Source organism: Hemicordylus capensis, chromosome 1 (genome assembly GCF_027244095.1).
Source record: "Hemicordylus capensis ecotype Gifberg chromosome 1, rHemCap1.1.pri, whole genome shotgun sequence".
Taxonomy (NCBI): Eukaryota; Metazoa; Chordata; class Lepidosauria; order Squamata; family Cordylidae; genus Hemicordylus; species Hemicordylus capensis.
Genome location: NC_069657.1, coordinates 182,775,396 through 182,798,502, shown reverse-complemented (window position 1 = coordinate 182,798,502; position 23,107 = coordinate 182,775,396). Strand labels below are relative to the sequence as shown.

Sequence of the window (23,107 nt, the reverse complement as noted above, 5' to 3'; positions counted from 1 at the left end):
TCCATTGCTTCCATAAAATAATAGGAGCCACTGGGCTTATCATTTGTCAAGAGACAGCACTGCCACCCACTATAAAAGTTTGCATGTAATGATCTGCGCCTATTTTATGCTTGCTATTTCAGTTCTAAATTATATTTTTGGCCCAATCCTAAGCACATTTACTTTGCAGCAAGCTCCATTTAAACCATTTAAAAGTAACATTTGCTTTCACATAAGTGTTTTTATGATTGGGGAGTTAGTTACACACTAATGATGAGAGATGTGCATGAAACAGATTTTGTGCTTCATTTCAAGCTCAAATCAAAATGCAGATGGCCAAAACGTTTGGTTGAAACAACTGGTCCGACCAGTTGTTTCAATGAAACAAACTCAACATGTTTTGAGTGTTTTGGCCATAGGGAACAACTGGGAAACTCTAAACACCCCACTGTTCCCCCTGAGTAGCTCCTAGGGACACCAAAATGGGCTGTGTGGTAGGGAATGATGGGTACTACCTACTAACCAACACACAAAAGAAATGGGCAAGTGGGCGATATTAAACAAATATTTAACCTTTTCCCTAAACCCCCATAGGATCCCAGATGGGCTTCAGGAAAGGTTAAAAATTTGTTAAAATTTGCCCGCCTACCCATTTCTTGCGTGGGTTGGGTGGCAGGTAGCACCAATCATGCCCTACCACACAACCCACTTTGGAGTTCCTAGGAACTATCCAGGAGGAACAATGGAGTGCTTCACGTTTCCACATTGTTCCGTATGGCTGGAACAAGCTGCAGTCAGACTGCACATACAAGTTTTGCATTACAATTTGCAATGCATTTTACCACCCTGCCTTGAAAAACACTTCAGAAGCACACAGTAAAAGGGAATCTGTCCCTCCATACACAGAACACAAATTTCAAACACTGGCCAAAAATGGCCAAAAAAGAAGCACTCATCCAGATTCCACTGGCATCCACAGTGCCTGCACTGAAGTAACATCATTGGCACTAGTTGCTCCCTCACATACAATTATGACTCCTTACTTCTTAATACTGCAATAGCAAGCATAGCCATAAGCTCAACTAGAGCAACTTCAGTCACATTTTTACTGGATACACCTTGCAATGCAGACTGCAGAGTAGACCAGAGCAGCAAGTGAAACACAAGTTAGTCTCAAGACCAGACATGGTTTTCATTACAGCAATCATCAAAAAATATTGCACACACACAGACACACACACACACACACACACACACACGGAGGGAGAACTGCCAATGTCCATTTCTCTCCACATTAATATGGCTATGTTTAAAATTTTATATTGTTTTAGATGTGCTATTGGTCAAAGACCATAATAAAGTCTGACTGACTGATTTCTCACCACAACACTGTCTCACAAACAAACCACAACTCAAGGAAGGAAGGCACTCAAGTTCCGCCTTTGTCAATCTGCGATCTAGAAAAACCAGATAGTTATAGCAGCAGCATTACAGCATATACACATAATGACACAGTGGGGAAGTAACTTGACTAGGGAGCAAGAGGTTGCTGGTTCAAATCCCTGCTGGTATGTTTCACAGACTATGGGAAACACCTGTATCGGGCAGCAGAGCTATAGGAAGATGCTGAAAGGCATCACCTCATACTGCAAGGGAAATGGCAATGGTAAACTCCTCCTGTATTCTACCAAAGAATGCCACATGGCTCTGTGGTCGCCATGAGTCGACACCAACTCGATGGCACAACTTTAGTACAGCATATTATACTCAGTGCTGAGAAAAGAAAACCACAAAATCAAGCCTTATTTCATCCTCTCCTGTCCTGATGTATCCTCTTCTTCAAGAGAGGCAGGCACAGTATAAGGGCTCTCTCTGCCTCCCAGTCCCAGTGAATACATTTTGAAATTCCCTCCTTTGGTGTTCTCCCTGCCCCCAGTCAATGGGGGCACAGTTGCCCAAGATCGTAAGCCAATCAGAAGCAAATGCCAGAAAACCAATCAGCAAGGGAAAAAAAGATCTCCAAAATGGCGCACAAAACATCAAAACACTTCAGTCAAAATGGGATTTTTTGTTCTGAGCTTGATACAGGCCTTTTTATTGGCTGTTTTGTTTTGAGCTCAAATAACCTGAAATGGCACATTTCAAGTCAAAACGTTTCACATGTCCCTACTAATGATACTTGCAAGGTACTACATAAATATGCTACACAGGAAGTTCAACCTACTGAAATAATTCTACTTGTAGAATTATTCTACTAAAAACAATTTAGAATTCAAGCCAATAAGTATTAAATAAAGTGTAATTTCTAAACAGACAAACTCCCATGAAGAGAGAACACTGGAACATTGTTCCACAAGGGACATGGGCCAAAGCACAGCTGTCAAAAATGGCAAGGGAAGTAGTAAAGTCCAGTGCAGATGGGCTTTATAGCTGAGAGGAAGCCTCTCAGGATGTGACGGGGAAACAAAGCATTTGGGAAGGGATTGTTGTGGTTATTTAGCTTTTACAGTGTGACTTTGAAGCAAGGAGATAATCTCCTACAGAAAGATCCTCAAAGGTTATTTGAGAAAGATTTCTCAGTCCTGTAGAAACTTCAACAACCATTCATTTAGAGGAAAAACAAGGTATATGAACTACACTCCAGGAAAAGGATTCATTGCTGGGATGCAAGAAGGAACAGAAAGTTACAAATCCCAGCATGCACAAATTTTGGTTGCACTGGATATATACAGGGAGAGGTAACTGAAATGGAAATGAGTTCTGTCAAAGTCCGAGATCCAATGGCCTCCTGAGTGGGTAATGCCACCATTGCAGGGAATGTCTAGTGCTGACATAGAAACTGTCCACGCAATCAGCACAATCCATCCAACAAACATTATGGGCTCCCACAACAACTGCAACGATGGTCTTGGACCAGCTCTTAAGACTTCACTAAACCTTGAAGTTCTAGAATGTTCTGTAGTAGTGCATGAATACAATGCAGAATTCATTTCACAGAAAAAACTGGATGAGATGAGAGCCAGGTAACAGTCATGACTATGATCTAATTTGAAATAAGCTTGTATGTTTAAATATTAAAGTCACAATTTCCTAAATGTTTTCTCTCTTTGCCCTACTATCCTGAGGACACAATTTATTTTTTAGAAAACCTTTATTCCAAGCCCAATAAACAACATTTATGCCATCATAGGGTAATATCATTAACAGTCAATACAATAAAAGTAAGCAAACACTTATTTTCTTCATACAATAGCCGAGTGTGAGCAGTAATTTCATTCTGTGGCAGCACTACAGGCACAGATTCTTACAAATAAGTAGAACGTATTTAGGATTGTTGAGACAACAAAAGACCAATTTCTTTCAAGTTTCTAGTAAGGTAAACAGTTTAATGTTTACTAGGTAGAAAATAAATTCTTTTTTTTTTTTTTTTTTACAAAGAGGCTGGATCAGTTGCAGATTACAGCTCCAGTGAAAACCACTGGTGTATATATGTTTTCCAATATATACTATTGTTACTTTTAAAACTAGTTACAGTGAACAATAGGAATAAATGGTTCTTGTTTGTTCCAGAGTTATGATACATCAAAATTGAATCTCCGTCTCTGCAAGAGTCTGCAGTTAACGAATGTGCAATCTTAGTCTACTCCAGGGAAAAGCAATGAAAGAGGAGAGCTGGTCTAATAGTAGCAAGCATGACTTGTCCCCTTAGCTAAGCAGGGTCTGCCCTGGTTGCATATGAAAGGGAGTCAATAAGTGTGAGCACTGTAAGATCTTTACCTCAGGAGATGGAGCAGCTCTGGGAAGAGAAGAAGGTTTCAAGTTCCCTCCCTGGCTTCTCCAAGATAGGGCTGAGAGAGATTCCTTCCTGCAACCTTGGAGAAGCCGCTGCCAGTCTGTGAAGACAGTACTGAGCTAGATAGACCAATGGTATAATTCAGTATATGGCAACTTCCTATGAAAGCTCAACTATCAGGCCAAGACACCTTTTCTCAATTTCACTAAATTTTTAAAAATGCAATTTAATCCTTCCAACAGAAACCGCAAAATTCTGATGTCCCAGAGCTATATATACTTGGTACTATGCTCTATTTATTTCAATGGGACGTTATTCTTCTAATCTCAGCCTCAACGAGGCTAATAAGGGTATAATAATGAGAGTGCTTCTTTCAAGCCTTTTCACCTTTCAGTTCAGTTGGGGTTAACATACACAATTCAATTACACTGATCACAGAAATGACCATGGAACAGATGCAACATTATTAATACTTAGTTTATCCTTTCATCTTATTCAAAAGAGAAAAGGCCTGGCTTTGCCTGTTCTTTGCACAATTCCTATAGATACATTTCATTTGTTCTAATCTGCATCTTCCCAATATCTGCACGTGAGACTGCTTTAAAAAGTAATCTGCTATTGTTATGTTCAAACATCCTTTTTTCTTTATAAATCTAATTCTATAAATCGAGATTTATTTCAAAGATGTATAAGGTTAACAGGTTCCCTTTTACATGGGATGGGATCTAGACTAGGGTGCTCCACTCACACTGAAGCTTTTACGCTCACCCCTTCAAGCAGCAGCTTCCTTCCCGAGGCTCCCTTGAAAGGTGAGTAAAAATGCACAGAGGGGAGGTTTATGTGCTTTTCCAGGAGAGAGGGGAGCTTTGCTTTCCCAGGGCTCCCATTCATATGAAAAGAGCCCTGTGAGTGTTGACTCTACACAGACATTCAAGTGAGTGTGCATAAGGGTGACACCAACTGCTGGGACCCTGTTCCCCACCCCTGCAAGCATCCACTCAGACTGGATATGGCATTACAACAGGGCTTACAAGACTGTTACAAAGCAAGACACTCAAACAAGGGGAAGGGGGGGTGGGGGAGATTCATGCCACGACTTGTTAAAAAAAATGTTGGCAATTTTTTGACTAAGGGATGGTAGCTACAACTCATTTCCCATAAATAAAATAAAATCAAAAGTGATCACATATAATACTGAGAAAGACTTTGGGAGAAAGCCTCCCTTAGAGAAAAGGCTATGTTTGAGAACATTCTATTTTGCAGCTGCGGCTCTACGGAAGAGAAGAGTTATTCTATGTCAACTTTTTTAAAGTCCAAATCATCCCATACAAACACTTTTCAGTGTAACCACAATACTTGCAATCCTCCTATCCAAGGAGGTTTTAGAGGCTGGATTAAACTAGATTAAACTACTGGAAGCAGCTCAAAATGTCTGCCTAACTTCCTGCCCAATTTAGCTGCTCATAAATAAAAGCTTAACAGACCATCATACATCATTTTAATAAAGTCAAGAGCAACTTCCTTTTGACACACAGTGGCCAAACAATATGCCAGAGCTGAAAGTAATTTATTAGGGCTGGGATGGGGGAGAGGAATATGCTAGTACACAAAAGGTAGTGAGGTTAGTGCTTCTAAAAGACAACTAGCTCATTTTAGGACCCTTCCAGCCAATGATTATATGGCAACACATGTAATGTTTCTGCTATCAGTTGCAGGATATCCAGACATCTTTGGATAATTCATTTTCTCAGCATTTAAGCAACAGTATTTTGTTACTGAGGAAATGTCTTGCCCCCTCCAGCTACTGTCTTAGTCACAATTGTAAGTGCATAAGTACTTCTTTTTATAGGTCCTTGCTGAATAGCATCTGTGACATCATAAATAAGAACTAGTGACAAGTCACACACCAAGTTCTAACACTTCTGAATTATTTTTCTTCTCATTATTCTTATTATTCGTTATCATCGGAACCTGAGGGTTTATTCACTCAGTACCACCTGAACATGGAAAGCAAGCTACCACCTCATGCTGTAGCGCTGCCAATCAATTTCTTATTCAATTTATTTGGCTCTTTGTGGGCTTGCACTCCCAATCTCCAGCACCGAAGCTCCAATTATCTCTTGTGTATTTCCCTCTTAAGAAGTAGCAAGCATTTTCCCCAAGAGTCCGACAGAAAGGCCGTACCCCATCCATTATGTCTAGATTAGACTATACACTATTGACCTTACATTGTTCCCATATGGGACTGTCCTACAAGAGCTAAAATCTGGTTGAGGAACACTTTGGTCTATAACCTGGATAAGCCCTTTCACAGATTTGGTGCCAACGGAGTGTATTATCTAAAAGCTACCAGCAGATAAGCAAGTTCCCTGAGTATAGGGCTGCCATATTCCGACCCTGATGAAGCTCTGATAGCCTTAGTAGTAGGCAGCCTGTGCTACAGAAAAGTTAAAATCATCCTCATAAAACTTAACGTCTACTTACACTGGGCATCTCCTTTACTGTTAAAATGAAAGGACAAAAAATCTTAGTAAAGGGAACAAAGGCAGAGACAATACAGAGAGCTGGATGGGTTTAGGCAGGGAGAGTGGGCCAAGCCCACTCTCCTTGCACACGAGCACCCGCAGAACCCTGGGTGGCCGGCTCGGTGCGCAGGGCATCCTGGGGAGACCCCCAAGCATGGGAGGTTTGTTTTAGCCTCCCAGCAGGGGTCTCCTCATGGCTCACCATGGTGACTCACAATCACCAAAATGGGGTTAGTGGAGTGCTCGCTCCGCTAACCTCATTTAAGGGAGAGGGGACTTAAGCGGGCTAACGACCGGGAGCTACACAACTGCCGGCAATTCCCCCGACCACACGAAAGTGGGCTGGGCTCCCTTAGCTCGCTTTCCTGCAGTCGTGAGAAGAGCCGCAGAATGTTTTCCTTTAATGCCAAAAACTCTTCTACCACTAAAAAATGATGTAAAAATTTAAGTGCCCCAGAATAACTTGATCCTCAGAAGTATTAAGGTTCCAAAAGGAATCAATTCCTTATCCATTGCTGCCTAACCATAGCAAGCACAGTTACAGTGTATAACGAAGCCATTTTCAGGACTGGATCATGAAAACATGCTGCTGGTCAGAAGCCAATTATTATTTAATGAGGTCACTAAAGAGCTTCCTGACCTGAATGGGAGCAATAGAGCAAACATCGAGGCTGTTCTCACAAGCAGCAAAGCCCAGGCTTAAACAGCCAAGCCTGGCCTTGGCTGCCTGTGAGAACCGCTGGGATTCATGTGGATCCAGGCAGTGCTGCGGCACTAACTGAGAGCTGCAGCCCGGCTCTTAGCTGAGGTTAAGGGAGCAAACGCACCCTTACCCTGGCTCCGAAGATCGTGTGCCAGTGTGTGCTGCTTGGTCTGGGCACCCATCTCCTGGGGGAATCCCCCAGTGCACTGTGCTTGGCACACTGGGATTTTCGGAGGCCAGGACAATGAGTCCTGACCTCAGAGTGAGCCATGCCGCTCCATGATGCACAGAGCAGCAGAGATCGTGTGGGAACATGCTCCGTGCTCCCACCAGCTAAACAATGATAATTTGGGGAGGGGGGGTTGCGCAGTTTGGGAAGCCTTACCCTGCCCACCCAATCGGTCATTTGAATGGCCTCATCTGCCCTTATATATTCACACTCCATGCCTCACAGCTCACATTTACACATACAGTCTCCCCCACCCTCTTTCACGCACGCACACACACACACACACTTTCCCACTTCCTCTCATTCACACTCATGCATGTCATCTCTCATCCATTCATATACACCCCATTCAGTTGAGACATCGCCCTCTCCCAAGTGGAAGAGACAACTGTAGGCACAATGACAGGAACCTAGGTTGAAGATTCATTTTCAGGGAAGTGGGAAAGTTCCTGGATGGAATGGTATGAGGGCAGTGGCTTGCATGTGTGTGTGTATGATGGGCAGAAATGAAGTGAGCCGGGCCGCTTCCTGCTCTGTCCGACCTCCGTCTGAAGCTGCCAAGTTCTATCTTTTCCCCACAGTGCACGGATGTTTGCGTTTTAAAGACATTTTGGTTTTTTGAAAAACCTCTATTTTTCATTCATATTACATGTCATGTGCTTATCTCTGAACCACCAACAGACCAGTAATACCATGTCCACACAAGGTCTCTATCCTATATAAGTGACTGAAAAAGTAAATCTATATTCTATGTCGACAAGTTATCTTCTTTGTAGTGCCATGAATAAATGACTGTATTGGAATGTGAGACAGAAACAGGTTAAATCCAAGTCGAGCAAACGAGAGTAGATGGAAGAATTGGCATGTAGGGGAAAGAGCATTCAAGTGGGTTGAAAGATATTATTTGCAGCAAAAGAAATCTAAGTAAGTCAGAAAGCTGCAAACAAATGTTATGTATGATGAGGCACAACAGTCTGATTTCAATCAGGATTCTTCTTTTAGATTTAGTCTGAATTTGTTACCATCTCCTTTGCAAATGGGGACAATGACACCAGATTTGAAAAGGAGTGAGGTGCACACTGAAACCTGTACCCAATATGTACATCAATTCTTCTATAAGCAGCTATATCACTCTCAGACTATGCCTCATGAAATAAAGATTAGTCACATGCTTCAGGAGACTTTATCCAACAAAGCTGCACAAGCACCTGCCACTCTCTGATGAAACAGAATAACCTACCTCTTTAAAGTTATCAAACGCTGACAAAATAATTTCATGTCCTCCTCTTACAAGACAAACGGCTGCTAACAGTTCTAAGACCAGTGCCTTTGTTCTGTGAAAGAAAGGGAGAGAGAAATCAATTACAACAATGTGATGAATCAGCATCTGCAAGATGGATGTGATGACATCTGAAAATAATATTTTTAATGTTCAGCTGCTGCTTCAAGAGACTGACCCTGTCAATAGCTTCAGGCAAGATGTTGCAATGCTCAGTAACTCCTCAGGTCATGGAGCTGAAGTCATTTTAAAGCTGCCTTCCATTTTAAAACAATTTAAGTCTAGCAAAGCGATCACAAGCTTCAATTAAAATAAACTAGCCTTAGAAGTATATCACCAGGGACTGCAGTGGATCAGACGCGAGGGGTTTCTTGCTGAGCAACTTTGAACAGACAAAAATAATCAGTTGCACACAAATATTTCCAACATAAAAGAGGGCCTTACCTGGGATTCTTGTTGTTCAGGCTTAGTGCAATTTCATTAACAGCATGGGGGTGCGACATGACCATATTGAACCCGTACTAAAACAGAAATAGAAAATTTAGTTCAGTATATGTATGTATTATCGGTTTTTTAAAGTCAGAAAAATGGACAAATGTGATTCATTTCACTCAAATTGCTACTGAATATACCATACAAAAGGGAGCTGCAGCCTATCGTGTCTCTATGACAAGTCTATCTGCGTGATATACTTATTTCCAAAGGTGTTTTAGCCATCAGCACACTTTTAAAGCTACAACTTAATACCAACATTGTGGGGGAGATGTTTGCCTTACTGATCCCCAGCACTGATATTTAGTAAAGGTATTTGCATTCTAATTCTTAGCTCAGGCAGGATGTATTCTGAGAGGCATCAAAGAGGAGTTTGAGACATCCAAGGCAAATATCTATCTCTTCCATTGTCTCACTATTTGAGAACTGGTCTTTGAAAGTGAAGAAAAGCAAAATATAATAATAATAAAACTACAACCTTCATTTGAAACCCACTAAACTACAAACTATAAAATCAGGCAGCAAAATGATTATTTCTTTTCTATGTAATATACAGGCCGGGATCACACATAATCTGTAATTTAGTCAGAGATGTCAAGTTCCATGCCGCAAGTAGGGTAGGTTATGCCAAGATTGTTGGGTTCATACAACATACCTAATCTTGGTATATTGTTACCGAGACCGAGAGTAGGGCTTGTACATGCTCCTGGTCCTGCAGAAACTCACAGCAATTGCAGGTGCCATGTTACATGTGAACCTAGCCACAGAATATTAGCTTTGCACATGGATTTTTAATACACACACACACACAATATGTTATACTAGCTGGCCCAGGCACAGAGCATCTGTGCCTCTAGTTCTCCCCCTTCCTTCCCCTCCCTCTTGGTTCTCCCCCCATTCTCAGCACACACACCCCAGCCACCGCTGTCACTTTCTCTCCAGCTGCCAGTTTTCTCAACCTGCCGCCACCGTTTTCTTTCACCCACCACCACAGTTTTCTCCCCACTCCCATCACCATTTTCTTCCGCCTGCATGCCTGTCCACCGCTGCTTTCCTCTCCCCCTCCCAGCAGCTTGCTCGCAAACTCTCGCAAGAGCTGCCACACATGGGATTAGTCTTAGAGAATTTGATAGATAGATAGATAGATAGATAGATAGATAGATAGATAGATAGATAGATAGATAGATAGGAAATATGCTCTATTTTATCCATCAATGAATGATTATTAATCATAGATATTATTGCCATATCAACCTTCTTGGACACTGAGATCAGCCTGAGGGGCCCTGCTCCAAGTTTCTACCACATCTGAGGTGCAGATGGCCAACACCTGTCAGAAAAGCTTTTCCATGATGGTGCCCAATTTGTGAAATGCACTCCCTAGGAGGGATGCTTAGCGCCAAGTCTCAAGGTAGATAAAAAATTATTATTATTTACAGAATCATATTTTTAAAGATTAGATCAGTTTTTTTAAATTTTAGTTTGATTAAAAAACAAAAACAAAACACTGAATTTCTCAATTAAAAATTAACATTATTCAGATGAACCTCAGTGTGCCGCCCCTTTTACACATGCTGAGGCTGGAACCTCATCGCAAACATGCCCATTCCAACATCACTCCAATGCATGTTAAGGGTGGTCATCCAAATCCCCACTCTACATGAGCTGCAAATCCTGTTTAAACCGGGTTTTTAAGCACATGTTGCATGTCCTTCTGTGTGCATTCACAAGGCTCTTATCGCGTGTAAAAGGGGCAGTGTGGGCTGAGGTTCATCTGATTGATTGATTAAGTGCCGTCAAGTAGGTGTCGACTCTTAACGACCACATAGATAGATTCTCTCCAGGATGATCTGTCTTCAACTTGGCCTTTAAGGTCTCTCACTGGTGCATTCACTGCTGTTGTAATCGAGTCCATCCACCTTGCTGGTGGCCATCCTCTTCTTCACTTTCCTTCAACTTTCCCCAGCATTATGGATTTCTCAAGGGAGCTGGGTCTTTGCATCATGAGCCTGGTCATTTGTGCCTTGAGTGAAAATTCTGGATTGATTTGTTCTATGATCCATTTGTTTGTTTTCCTGGCTGTCCATGGTATCTTCAAAAGTCTTCTCCAGCACCAAAGTTCAAAAGCATCAATGCTTTTTCTATCTTGCTTCTTCAAAGTCCAGCTTTCGCATCCATAGAGTGTTATGGGAAAAACCATGGTCCAAATGATTCTAACCTCTGTAGGTGTAGACACGACACAGAATCTAAATATCCTTTCCAAGGCCTTCACTGCAACCCTACCAAGTGCTGCTGGATCCTTTATTGTTGACGGTTGATCCTAAAAGGCAGAAGCTATCCACCAGTTCAGTGTCTTCATTGTCAATTCTGAGGCTGGTTGCTGTACCCATTGTCATTAATTTAGTCTTCTTTACATTTAGTTGTAGTCCCATTTTTTCACTGTGCTCCTTGACTTTCATTACTGGAGCTTGCAAATCATCCTCAGCTATCGGAGTGGTGTCATCAGCATAGCGCAGGTTATTTCTTCCTCCAGCTTTAAAACCCCGCTCATCTTCTTCCAATCCAGCTTCTCTCAGTATATGTTCAGCATATCAATTGAAAGGAGAAAGTATACAGCCTTGTCTTACTTCTTTGCCGATCTGGAACTAGTCTGTTTCACCATGTTCTGTCTGGACTGTGGCTTCCTGTGCTGTGTTTAGGTTTCTCATGAGAACAATGAGGTGTTCTGGGACGCCCATGTTCCTAAGGATATTCTACATGGTCAATACAATTGAAGGCTTTTCTGTAGTCAATAAAGCACATATTGACTTCTTTCTTTGGCTTTCTCAATTATCCAATGTGCATCGGGAATGATGGCTCTTGTTCCTTAGCCTTTTCTGAAACCAGCTTGAACATCCAGCATTGGCCACTATGTCATTCTCCAAATTTCCTGGCATAGTTTGGTTAGAATCTTGACTGATTCTTCTTCTGTTGCTTGCCATATTTCTGTAGCTATTCCATCAATTCCTGTAGCCTTCCGACTTGGTAATGACCCGAATGCTGATCTTCCCGTACTAGAGGTTCTTGCAAGTAAGAAATATCTTCTAGAGTATCTTGGATGTGGACGTCCCTGCTGTACAGATTTTCAGTATACTCCTTCCATCTCTGCTAGATCTTCTCTGAATCAGTTACTATCTGTCCTTTGGCATCTCTTAACATACCAATTTGAGGTTGGAACCTCTCTCTGAGTTCAGAGATCTTTTGGAAAATTTGCGTTGTTTTCTGTGTCTATTTCCATCCTCAAGATCTTTACAGATGTCATTGTAGTACTGCTCCTTGTCTCTTCTAACAGCTTTCTGAAATTTTCATAAAGTTCCTTCCTAAGGTCTTTATCTTTCTTGACTTTGGTTTCTCTCCTCATTTTGGCAATTTCCACCGTCTGTTCCAACATCAATTTTGCTTTCTTCTGTTTCTTAGTCTTTGGCAGTCTCTTTTCACATTCATCCGTAACAATTTCTTTTATTTCATTCCACAGTTCCTCTGGTTCCCTACCAATGAGGTTCAGAACTTCAGGGCAGTTCCTGATGTTCTCCTTGAAAATGGTGGGTGCAGTCCAGAGTTGCCAGAACCTAAGGGGTATACTTGTGGGTCAAATGGGCCGTAAGCCAGAATTTGGCTTTTTTAAAGCCAAATCTGGCCACCTAGGTGCAGTCTCAAGATCATATCATGGAAGCTGGAAAGCTTTGTATTCCTGATTTAGCTTGACTTGCAACTTGCACCTGAGCGGTTTGTGATCTGTTTCATAATCGGCCCCTGGTTATGTCTTTGCTGTTATAACTTAGTTCTTCCACCTCCTTGCACCAATAATGTAATCAATTTGATTTCTATGTACTTCATCTGGTGATGTCCATATGTATAGGTGCTGCTTTGGTTGTTTGAAGAATATGATAGCAATGAAGAGATCATTGGCTTGGCAGAAACTAAGAAGTCGTTCTGATTCGTTTCTGTTTCCTAGGCCATACAGGCCGACTGTGTTTTCCTTCATACTTTTCCAACTTTGGCATTCCAGTCTCCAACCACTAACATCTTGCTTGCATGTTCTGTCAATTTCAGACTGAACTTAAGCATAAAACTTCCTCTTCTTCTGCATCAGTCGATGGGGCATAGACTTGAAGAACTGTCATGTTAAAGGGTTGTCCACGAAATCTAATTGATATTAGTCAGTCACTGACCGCATTGTACCCAAGTACTCTCATTGCTATATCCTTCCTGAGTATTAAATCAACACCGTTCTTTCTTTGGTTTTCGTGTCCTGAGTAGTAAACGGTATGGTTTTCTGACTGAAAGTGTCTCATTCCAGTCCATTTTAATTCACTGATGCCCAAGATGTCAATCTGTAGTCTATACATTTCATCTTTCACTGTGTCGAGCTTTCGCATATTCATGCTTCTTAGGTTCCACGTTCCCATTGTAATTCTGTCTTTGCAGCTTCAGATTTTCTTTTCCCACACGGCAACATCAACAGCTAGACATCCAAAAGGCTTTAGTCTAACTGTGTCATAAACACCATCGGTACTGAGAGATCCTCAGCTCTTCCTCAGTAGCATGTTGAGTACCATCCGACCTGAGGGGCCTATCATCCAGCACTACATTGACAATCATTCCATTTTGTCTATCCATGTGGTTTTCTTGGTAAAATACAGGAGTGGTTTACCACTGCCTTCTCCTGCACAGTCTGAAATGATGCCTTTGTCGTTGTCACTGAAGTGATCGTCCGCCTCCAGCACCTTCCTATATCGCTGCTGCCCAATATAGGTGCTTGCTTGCTTTAACTGGACAGCTGGGATAACCTTTATATCTTGGGTGACCCTACTGGGAGTATACCTCCCAGTGTACTTCGCTCATCCCTCCCAGGAACACACACACACACACCCGCCACGATGAGGCAGCATAGCAGGACTTGGGAAGGGGGGTTCATCTGAATCAACCCATTATTAAAACTAAATGTCATCACAATCATGCTACACCTACATTAGTCTCTTAAAATGAATTAATGGCTCTTTCATAGACACTGAGTTACCAGTTAATCAAACATAGGCATTCATTTCAGTTTCATCTCATGAAAATGGCTCCAGCCTGCCTAGTACTGCCACATAACTGCCAGAACTTGCTTCTGAAATACCTGGGCTTTTGGTTCCTGTTTCTTACCAGACATATGCAAAGACACAGGCTGGACAATAGAACTGTTGCTTGTGGTGGGGCTCAAGGCAGAGGAGTTAATTTAAAATAGGGGCTATATAGGGCCAGGAGGCAGAGTAGAAAGGGACATTAAAACAAATTAAGAGTTTTAAGAACAGTCCAGGCAACACAGGAGACCACTGAAAAGGCAAATGTGAAAAATTCATGTAACACAATTCAATTTAATAAATATATTTACTAAATAAAAGTGTTATAAAATATAAGTGCCTTTTTGTTTGTGTGTATGATTTACATTTTACCATTCCTGTAGTACTGCTGCTGCATCTAAAGCTTGACACAAGTAATGAGCAAAGGTATTTACTACATTAAAAGAACAGATATTATGTAACATTTTCTAAGTAAAAATCAACTTATCTGAAAAACTATTAAAAATATAGCCTCCTAGATGTTGTAAATGCTCTACTGAGCTGTACATTAACATATTTCAGTGATCAGATTTGCAGCATGCATTGTTTAAAAATATGTAAAGTATCAGTGGGAAACTAGATTTAATCAATAATTTGAATCAAATTTTTATCTTGGCGATTTAAATTGCCTTGATTTAAATCAACCCGCACTGTTGATTGCAAAATGATCTGCATTCATTTTGGCACCTGGACATTCTTCACACAGGGCTTTTCAAGCCCTTTAGCTCACATCTCCTCCGGAATGGAGGGTATGTGTTCACATATCAGGCATATTTACCCCGAAGTCCTCGCAGCTATTGGGGAAGACTTCATACACAATTCGGAGTGTAGGAATTTCACAGTGCCTTAGAGGGTAACCCGATTTATATCTGGGGTAAAAAAAATCCACGTTTTGTGCCGTTTTTTTGGGACAACTTAAGAGTTCACAGTAAAGCCCCACAGTAAATCTGCAGTAAAGTCTGCTGTGTGAAGAACAACCTGGAGAAAACCCTTTTTATTGCCCCAATTTTTTAGTCTGTTTTACTGTTTTCTGTACTGGTTTACTGTTTTTATGCTCCTGAGTTTTTGTTATTGTTTTATGCTTGCTTCAGTTTTGTTGTTTGTTTGTTTGTATGTTTATTAATTTTTCAAGTTGTCCCTGGAGGCTTTTACCTGAAAAGGGGTGGGGGTAAATGTAACTTTGTTCTGAAAACAAATGCATGTACAAAGTCATTTAGTGCGGGACCATAAATGCACTCCTCCCAGTTTCACAGTAGCACAATAACTATGTCATTTTTCTCTGGTGCCTTAAATAATATTTTGTGTTCTTATGATCCAGCTATCTCAATTTTTATATATAAAAAGGAGATGTCTCTTCCCCTTAGTTAAGGACAGGAATGATTATTGCAAGTTAAACTCACGGTTAGTCTTATATAACCTTGACAGTTATTTTCTTAACTCAGGAAAGTTAATACAATGTTTGAGAATCCCTGTCGTCGAAAAAAGGTTATCTAATCAAACCAATGAAATTCAGATACCTGATAATTCATTATGGCACGCAAGCACATGATGCAGACATGGACGTCATCTTTTTTGCTCACTAATCTTGAATTTTTCAGCGTTCTTCTGCTTGGTAAGGTGTTATACCTATGAACAAAATGGTAATCCAATCAACTATTAGTAATTAACAAAACTGAACAGAGACTGGATTCGCCCGCATCACTTCTGAAGATATGCAAGTAACCTTGATAATAATTGCAACTACTACTAAAAGTGATTTCATGATCACTTTTCAGTTGCTGAAATATGCTCAGGTTGAAAGATTTGTTTATAATGAAGCTAAATATATACTGAAGTGAAACATTAGCAAGACATCCATTGCACAACAATGTTTTTCGGTAGAGCTGGATATGAAGAAGACGGAGAAATCCCCTCAGTCCTGTGAGAAATTCCAAGGGCTTTTTGTTTTGGAGTGAAGCGCTGGCAGAGCAGACTTCTCAACAGGCACTCCAAATATTTCTGTATTCTCTAAGTATCTCCTAGTAATTTAACTGGGGTTAATAGATGCAGTAAGAAAACAGATTTCTCTGCAACAGCGAGGGAAGATGTAAAGGTGTTAGCTTAACAGCTGTTTACACTGCGCTTATAATCTGGCACCTGTCTGGTCTTGGCACTCTATCAACACACAATGTCTGGAATGATCGGTTAATCACTGCTGTGCTGCTTAGGCCACAGCAAATCCACACCAAGTCTCCAAGCTGGCAGTGCCTTCTAGCATAATGCCACTGCCAAGTGTTACTTGTCTAAAGGCTATGTAACTGGTAGACATATAGCAAGAAAAGGCCTACACTTCGGAATAGTGGAATATTTTGCACTTACTACATAATGGATGACAGTGAGCATTTCAGAACAAAAAGGACTTCAAGATGAATAACTTAACAGTTCAATATCAATCTGTTTTAAAACTGCTAAAAGCAAGTCTTAATGTATAGCAAATCCTGAGCCTGCACAACTTCAAACAGCAAGTATCACAACTCAGAACCAGTGTCCCCTCTTACAGGGATTCCCAGACGTTGTTGACTACAACTCCCAGAATCCTCAAGCAAAAGCCACAGAAGCTGGGGATTCTGGAAGTTGTAGTCAACAACATCTGGGAATCCTTGTTAGAGAGAACGCTGCACAGAACTAGGGGTGTGCATGGACCGTTTGCCATGGTTCAATCCAAATCTGAACTGAATTGGGACTGAACCACAAGTCTCTGAACCAGTTCAGTTGAACCCACCAGCTGGGCCAATGAAACAGCTCAAACTGGTTTGAAGTGGTTTCAAATTGAACTGCTCGAACTGGTCCGGTTTGAGGAGGTCCGGTTTGTGATTGAACCAGCTGGCACTTCCCTACTCAGAACAGTCCATATTGATAAACAGGATGGGGACGGACACACACACACACACACACACACACATACCCCACCCTTCCCATAGTATACAGCAGTATGTAAGACAGAAGAGTTCTAACCCAGCCTTTCCCTGGGTTCAACGTGCACTACTTTTCTATGTGCAGGGAATTTTTTTTTATATGGCACCATATCACTTCAGATTGCAGGTGTAAATTGCATATTTGTATGGATGTGCCTGAAAATAGCCCTGTGCTATACCCATGAAGTTTGAATCCATGCCATCAGGAGACCTGACTTTACAGGCAATAGATAATGAAAGGAAGTTATAGTCAGAAAGTGGAGAGTCTGAGCTGGGATATATGGATGGAAGACAAGTGAAGAAAGATACACACACACACACACACACACACACACACACACAGAGGGAGTAGAATAGTTGACAAGGGGATAACTGGAAGGAGAACCATGTGGGCAGGTAGACAAAGGGATGGAAGGAGCAGACTGGGGGTGAAGGGAGCCATGGACTGTGCCTAGCAAGTGCTTGATTAATGCTGGCATTCAAAAGGCACTTAAGGAAAGACAGAGAAAAGGAGATAGAAGAAAGAAAACAAACCTATGGACAGAGTTGGAGACAGGCACAGACAATGTTAGCTAGCAATGTTTCTGGAAGATGCAGCTGATTGGCTCAGCTGGATTATTCTACCTCCCTCCAATCAGGGCTGGAAGCCTAACCTGGCTAAGAAGGCAGTCCTGCTTCAATTCAGGGACCACTTTGGTGATTCAGAGAGGTCCCTATTTGATTTGCATCAGATAGGGGAAAGTTCTGCTTCGCTTTAGGCAGAAACCTGCAAACCTCTGAAGTTTTGCTTCAGCCCCTCCCCTCTCCCCACCCCAAAAAGCACTTATAGGATCAGGAAGGGGCGTGAGACGGGCCTGTATCGTCACTCCCAGAGGTGATGGAAAAGGCAGTGTTTTCCACAGCTTTCATATTAAAATGCCTTTTTATCCTCCTTACTTCCCCTTGGAGTCCTGGGAATAACATGGGTGCTCCTGGGAATTGTAGACTTTTCTAAAGATGCAGCAATGACTGCAGCCACAGAAAAGTCTACAATTCCGAGGAGAACTTGTACCATTCCCAGGACTCCTGGGAAAGTAGAGAGGGGCATTGCTTTGCTTCTGCTCTGGCCCCAACCAGATAGTGCATACATTCAGTCTGAAGCAGGCCCTCTGATTTAGGCTGAAACAAGCTGAATAGACTCTTGAAACTTTGTACACCCTACTGGCTAATGGGCTCAATGGGCATCATGAGCAAGTGTTCGCCTGACCGTGATCCTCCTTTCGGGGCAGCAATTATGACGACAAAGCCTTCCTTCCTTCCTTCCTTCCTTTATTCATTCGTTAAATTTATACCCCGCCCAAACTTACGTCTCTGGGCGGGGAATAAATTTAAAACTTTAAAGGGGAGGGCACACAAAAAATCAAATTCCTACCACTTGTCATGTGCATTGACAGCTGCCACTGTCTCCGTGTGCCTTTAAATGCAGAAGTGCACTAAAAAGAAAGCAGTTTATACTGCTTAAGGCCACTTAAATCAGTACTTCAGAAGGGGACAGATAGTAAAAATGGGACTGTCCCCAAGAACATCAGGATGATTGGAGGGTATGTATGGGTTGTTTGAAGAGAGGCTCTGCAGATCTGTTGCATTCATGGGATCCCCCTATGCAAGCCTCTGGATTCAGATCTAAGTCTCCAGAGGCTTCCATTTATTTAAAGCATTATTTAATATTAATGAAAAACTATTTATTATTCAAATTTTAACAATATTCTACAGCAAAAGGTCAAAATACAACAAAACTCAAAATACAACATAGGTAGTTGATCTACATTTCATTAGGAAAATATAATATACTTTTATTAACATGATTTATCTTTAATATTTTAATATCTAGATAAAAGATATTTTCTTTTAGCAGATTAGCTGCTTTTTAAAAAATACCATAGTAGCCAAAATACTCTAAGTGTGAAAGGAAAAAAACCTTGCACTCGCTAAACCAAGCTAAATAAAAGTTAATAATTCTAAAATTGCTTTAGCCATGACTTTTAATGGCTGTTTTACTAGGTCATCTAGCATGATTCAATTAAGGGTAAAATCTGAAGCAGGAAACAAATCCTGTTGAAATATACGAAGCCAAAATATATATTGCATACAATTATTAGTATGCCTGCATTTACTTGAAACCCTAACTTATATACCCCCTACTTACATAAAATAAATGTTATTACTAAGTTACTAAGTTTCAAGTTAATTAAAAAAAAATCTGTTTGTCCTGCCAACTCTCAAATCACTATAAGAAAATTATGGTTTTTGAACTCACTGAGTGTTCTCGTAAGCAAGCATTCTGGTCCATCAAAGACAGCTGGTCTTACATACCAGCATAATGTAGAAAAAATTCATGTCAGATGCCTTTTATCTAACACTAAATTTGAAACTCAGAAAACTCATTTGGGAGCACACCTGCAACACTACTCAGAGACTGCAGTTGATATGTACATTGGCACTTTCTCTGTACTTTCACAGTGAGAGAGTCGCCATTTTCTCCAAACACAAATTTATGTCTCTAATGGTAATCAATAAATCAAGATATTATATGTTAGCTACGACTTGAACCTGTGATGGACAAAAATTGCAAGCAATTGATATCTCCCTTTGGCACAAAACAAATCAACATGAGTCTTCAGCTGAACATAAATTGCTAAGAAAAGACACCTGAGTACATCCATTTTATATATTTATTTGAATAGGTTGGAGGTTGAAATATAATTCTGTGCTCAGCAACAGGCCTTACAGAGATCTAGGGATGTGCATAGAATCGCTTAGTCCTCCATTCTAGGAGAGACAGATCAGTTCTGTCAAACAGCGTTTGCTGGTTTGCAGGATGGGGGGGGGGGAGTTCCCTTTAAGGGGCAGGTGAAGCACTACCTACCTGCCAGCCCCCACCCGCCGTTTTTCTCCCGCCGGCACTCTTCCAAAAAGCGGGCGCGTGGGGCTACAGTGTGCACCGATGCGCGTGCTGACATGGACTGGGGCTGCAGGGAGACATGCTGCAGCCTCATGCACCCGCCTTTTGTGAGAGCGCCGGTGGGGGGGAAGCGGCACGGCAGGGGCTGACACATAGGCAGCACCTTCCCTGCCCATTAAAGAAAACTCTCTCTCTCTCCCTCCCAGGAGTGCATGGAACCAGTTCCATTCACATCCCTATTCCTTACCCCTTTGTACACAGTTCATCATAGCACTAAATGAACAAGCCATTTCAACTCTAATGTTAACTATCAATGCTAGTCTATATTGGGGGGGTGGGGTGATTAGAGTACAGGTAAGCCAAGTATATTATTAGGGCCAGAAAGATGAAATTAAGCATATGCATTCAAAAACTAAATGAAAATTAAATGTCCTAATTTCCAGTATTCAATCAAAAACCTACTCATTTTCGTTGCCTATTCTACTTAAATATGGCTATAAATAAAACCAGGAACCCTCCTCTTCCTCCTCCTCCTCTCTCTCTCTCTCCTTTTTTTTGGGGGGGGGGTTAAATCTTTTTTTTTTTTTTAAGAACCAAGAAGTTAGGACTCTGTAGTATAGTTGGCCTCAGAACAGCTCTCAGATTTCTAGACCTTTTAAATAAGCAATTTAGGGATAATTCTTACTTTCTTTGTAAGAATACAGCATACTAAATTTCCATTGCCACACTGAAAGTGAAAGGCATAGGAGTATAAATAAAAATATGTGTACATCTCTTTAAAAATAAATGCAACAGCCAGAAAGGGACAAGGCCACTATTTCCATGTATTTTAAAGAGTCATACATCTAATTCTACACATGTGCACCTGTCACATTTGAAGTGGAATGCTGTGTATTTTGTACTTGGGTATGAGTACTGAAGTACGTAAGGATTTGCCTTTATATTCATCTGGAAATTAAAAAGAAATATACAAGAATCTGGGAAACCCTTTTTTACTCCGCTCCAGATTGTTTGCATGTCTCCCAATGCATCACAAACTGAACACCAGATCTCACATAGTGTAACAATATGGATTTCAGAGAAGCTTACAGATTGCTAATGCTGTTGTCTGGGATTGAGGCTACTACTAAAAGGTTGTATGCAAATTGCAAATTCACACCAAATAGTCTTCTGTTGTAGAATTCAAAACGTTGTGCAACTCTAGATTATTCTTTGGTTCAGAGGTTTATAATGAACAACTCCTCACTAGTATTCTATCTGAAGCAGACTACATTTCATACATTCATGCATACTTACATATGATATTTTAAATGTTTTGCAAAACAAAACTACAAAGCATATTTTCATTGTGTTTCACTGTAGTATGTTTTACTATTAGCCACCTTGAATATACTAGTCAGAAAGGTGAGATAAAACTAATCTAGTTTGGAGTTCCAGAATATGTGGGAACTTCCGTTGGTGGCAGGAATATTCTGGGATGAATGTCAAGCAGGATTCAACATAGCTGGCAGAGCTATAGACAAACTGAACTGACAGTGATTTGAGGGCCTCTAGTTTCAAGGAGGTATGTTACTATGACCAGCTTTATTGCTTTATAATGGCAGAGGTAGAAAAGAAAAATTGCAGGTTTCTAATTCAGCTCTTTATTTCTTAATACAATGGGTATAGCTACATAGATATATTTTTACTCTTCTCCCTCTCTCCCTCATTACATAAATCTCCCCAAAACTATTTATTACAATTATTAATTATTGAAGTTGCTACATGGTTCTTGCCTCAGGGGTCATACTGGTGATGGCTTCAACATGTGGCCTTTAAAAAAACAAACTATCAGTAGATATTAACATTCAAATATTTCTCTGCATCAGAAGAGTTTTCTCTGTTTGTTTGATTTCTAGTGGTAGGTAAGATTGGCATCAACTGAGATGGTTCACTTGAAAGAACTATAGAGATGATCCCCGTTCAAAACTTGAACGGGTGAGGTTATGTTCTGATCTTCCATTGCTTTCTTTTCATTTCTTCCCACCACATGTTAGGACAAAAAAGCCCTTAGATGAACCACTGGTTTTCATTTTCTTCCTGCTGCAGGTCAGATATTATGTCACTGAAAAGTATATTTATTCTAGTAATTAATATCACATGTTTATTCTCCCCCCGCCCCATTTCTCTCTCTCTCCCTCCTTCAAAGACAAACTTTAAAAAATGGTTCTGGAAAGGAAAGAGGTTTAAGACTTTCTGAATATGAAGGATTTTCTTTGTTTCATCATGAGAGCTGAAAGATCTCCAATTCAAATCTCACCACAACCCTAAAGGACAGCTTCTTTTACTTGCCCCCCTCTTCCCCACTTCGGAGCATCACTGCCATAGAAGAGAATGACTAACTGCTATTGTGATGTTTTTGATATTGTATTATGTGATTAATATTTATAAACTGCCTCAGTGTCTAGGGATAAAAAGAAGTATAAATAAATAAATTAAATAGCCACAAATTCATTAGGTAGTCTTAGGTAAACCACAATCTTTCAAGCTCAACCCACAATGCATACAAAAGTAGTAACAGAGGTGTTGGTTACTGATATAATGTACTGTATGTGCAGCATTTTTAGCACACTACAACACTATATACACGGTAAATATTTTCATCAGTACTTATCATGGCAGTACTTCTTTTAAAATATCTAAAGATTATAGCCAGTTTACTAGCTAAGTTTCCGATCTTTTTAGATGTGAACTTTCCTGGAAAACAGACTCATCTTGTTCTATCCTCTATGGAAACTACTTTGAAATATATATTTGTTTGCTTATATTTATTTATTTCTCTAAAGCGTACCCATCGCTAATCCCATGCGTGGTAGCTCTCGCAAGAGTTCACGAGTGAGCTGCAAGCAGTGGGGGAAGAAAGCAGCTGCACTGGTGGACAGGCTTGTGGGCAAGGGTTGAAAGAAAATGGCAGCTAGTGGGAAGAAAATGGTGGTGGTGTTGGGTGTGGGGGAAGAAAACAGCGGCAGTCAGCAGGGGAATGAAAACGGAGGCGGGGAGGGGCTGAGAACAGAAGGAAAACCGAGAGT

General features: G+C 40.9%; 1 protein-coding gene across 12 annotated transcripts in view; it reads right to left on the bottom strand.

Moving 5' to 3' along the window:
- FMNL2 (formin like 2) overlaps positions 1-23,107 on the bottom strand; it is a 386,434-nt gene that overhangs the window by 87,215 nt on the left and 276,112 nt on the right. For all 12 annotated transcript variants that reach the window (XM_053258713.1, XM_053258712.1, XM_053258711.1 and 9 more), the window contains 3 exons: positions 15,662-15,770; positions 8,953-9,029; positions 8,470-8,563 (listed from right to left, as the gene is read on the bottom strand). In XM_053258713.1, coding sequence (XP_053114688.1) covers positions 8,470-8,563; positions 8,953-9,029; positions 15,662-15,770 — 280 coding nt within the window. The remainder of the gene's footprint in view (positions 1-8,469; positions 8,564-8,952; positions 9,030-15,661; positions 15,771-23,107) is intronic.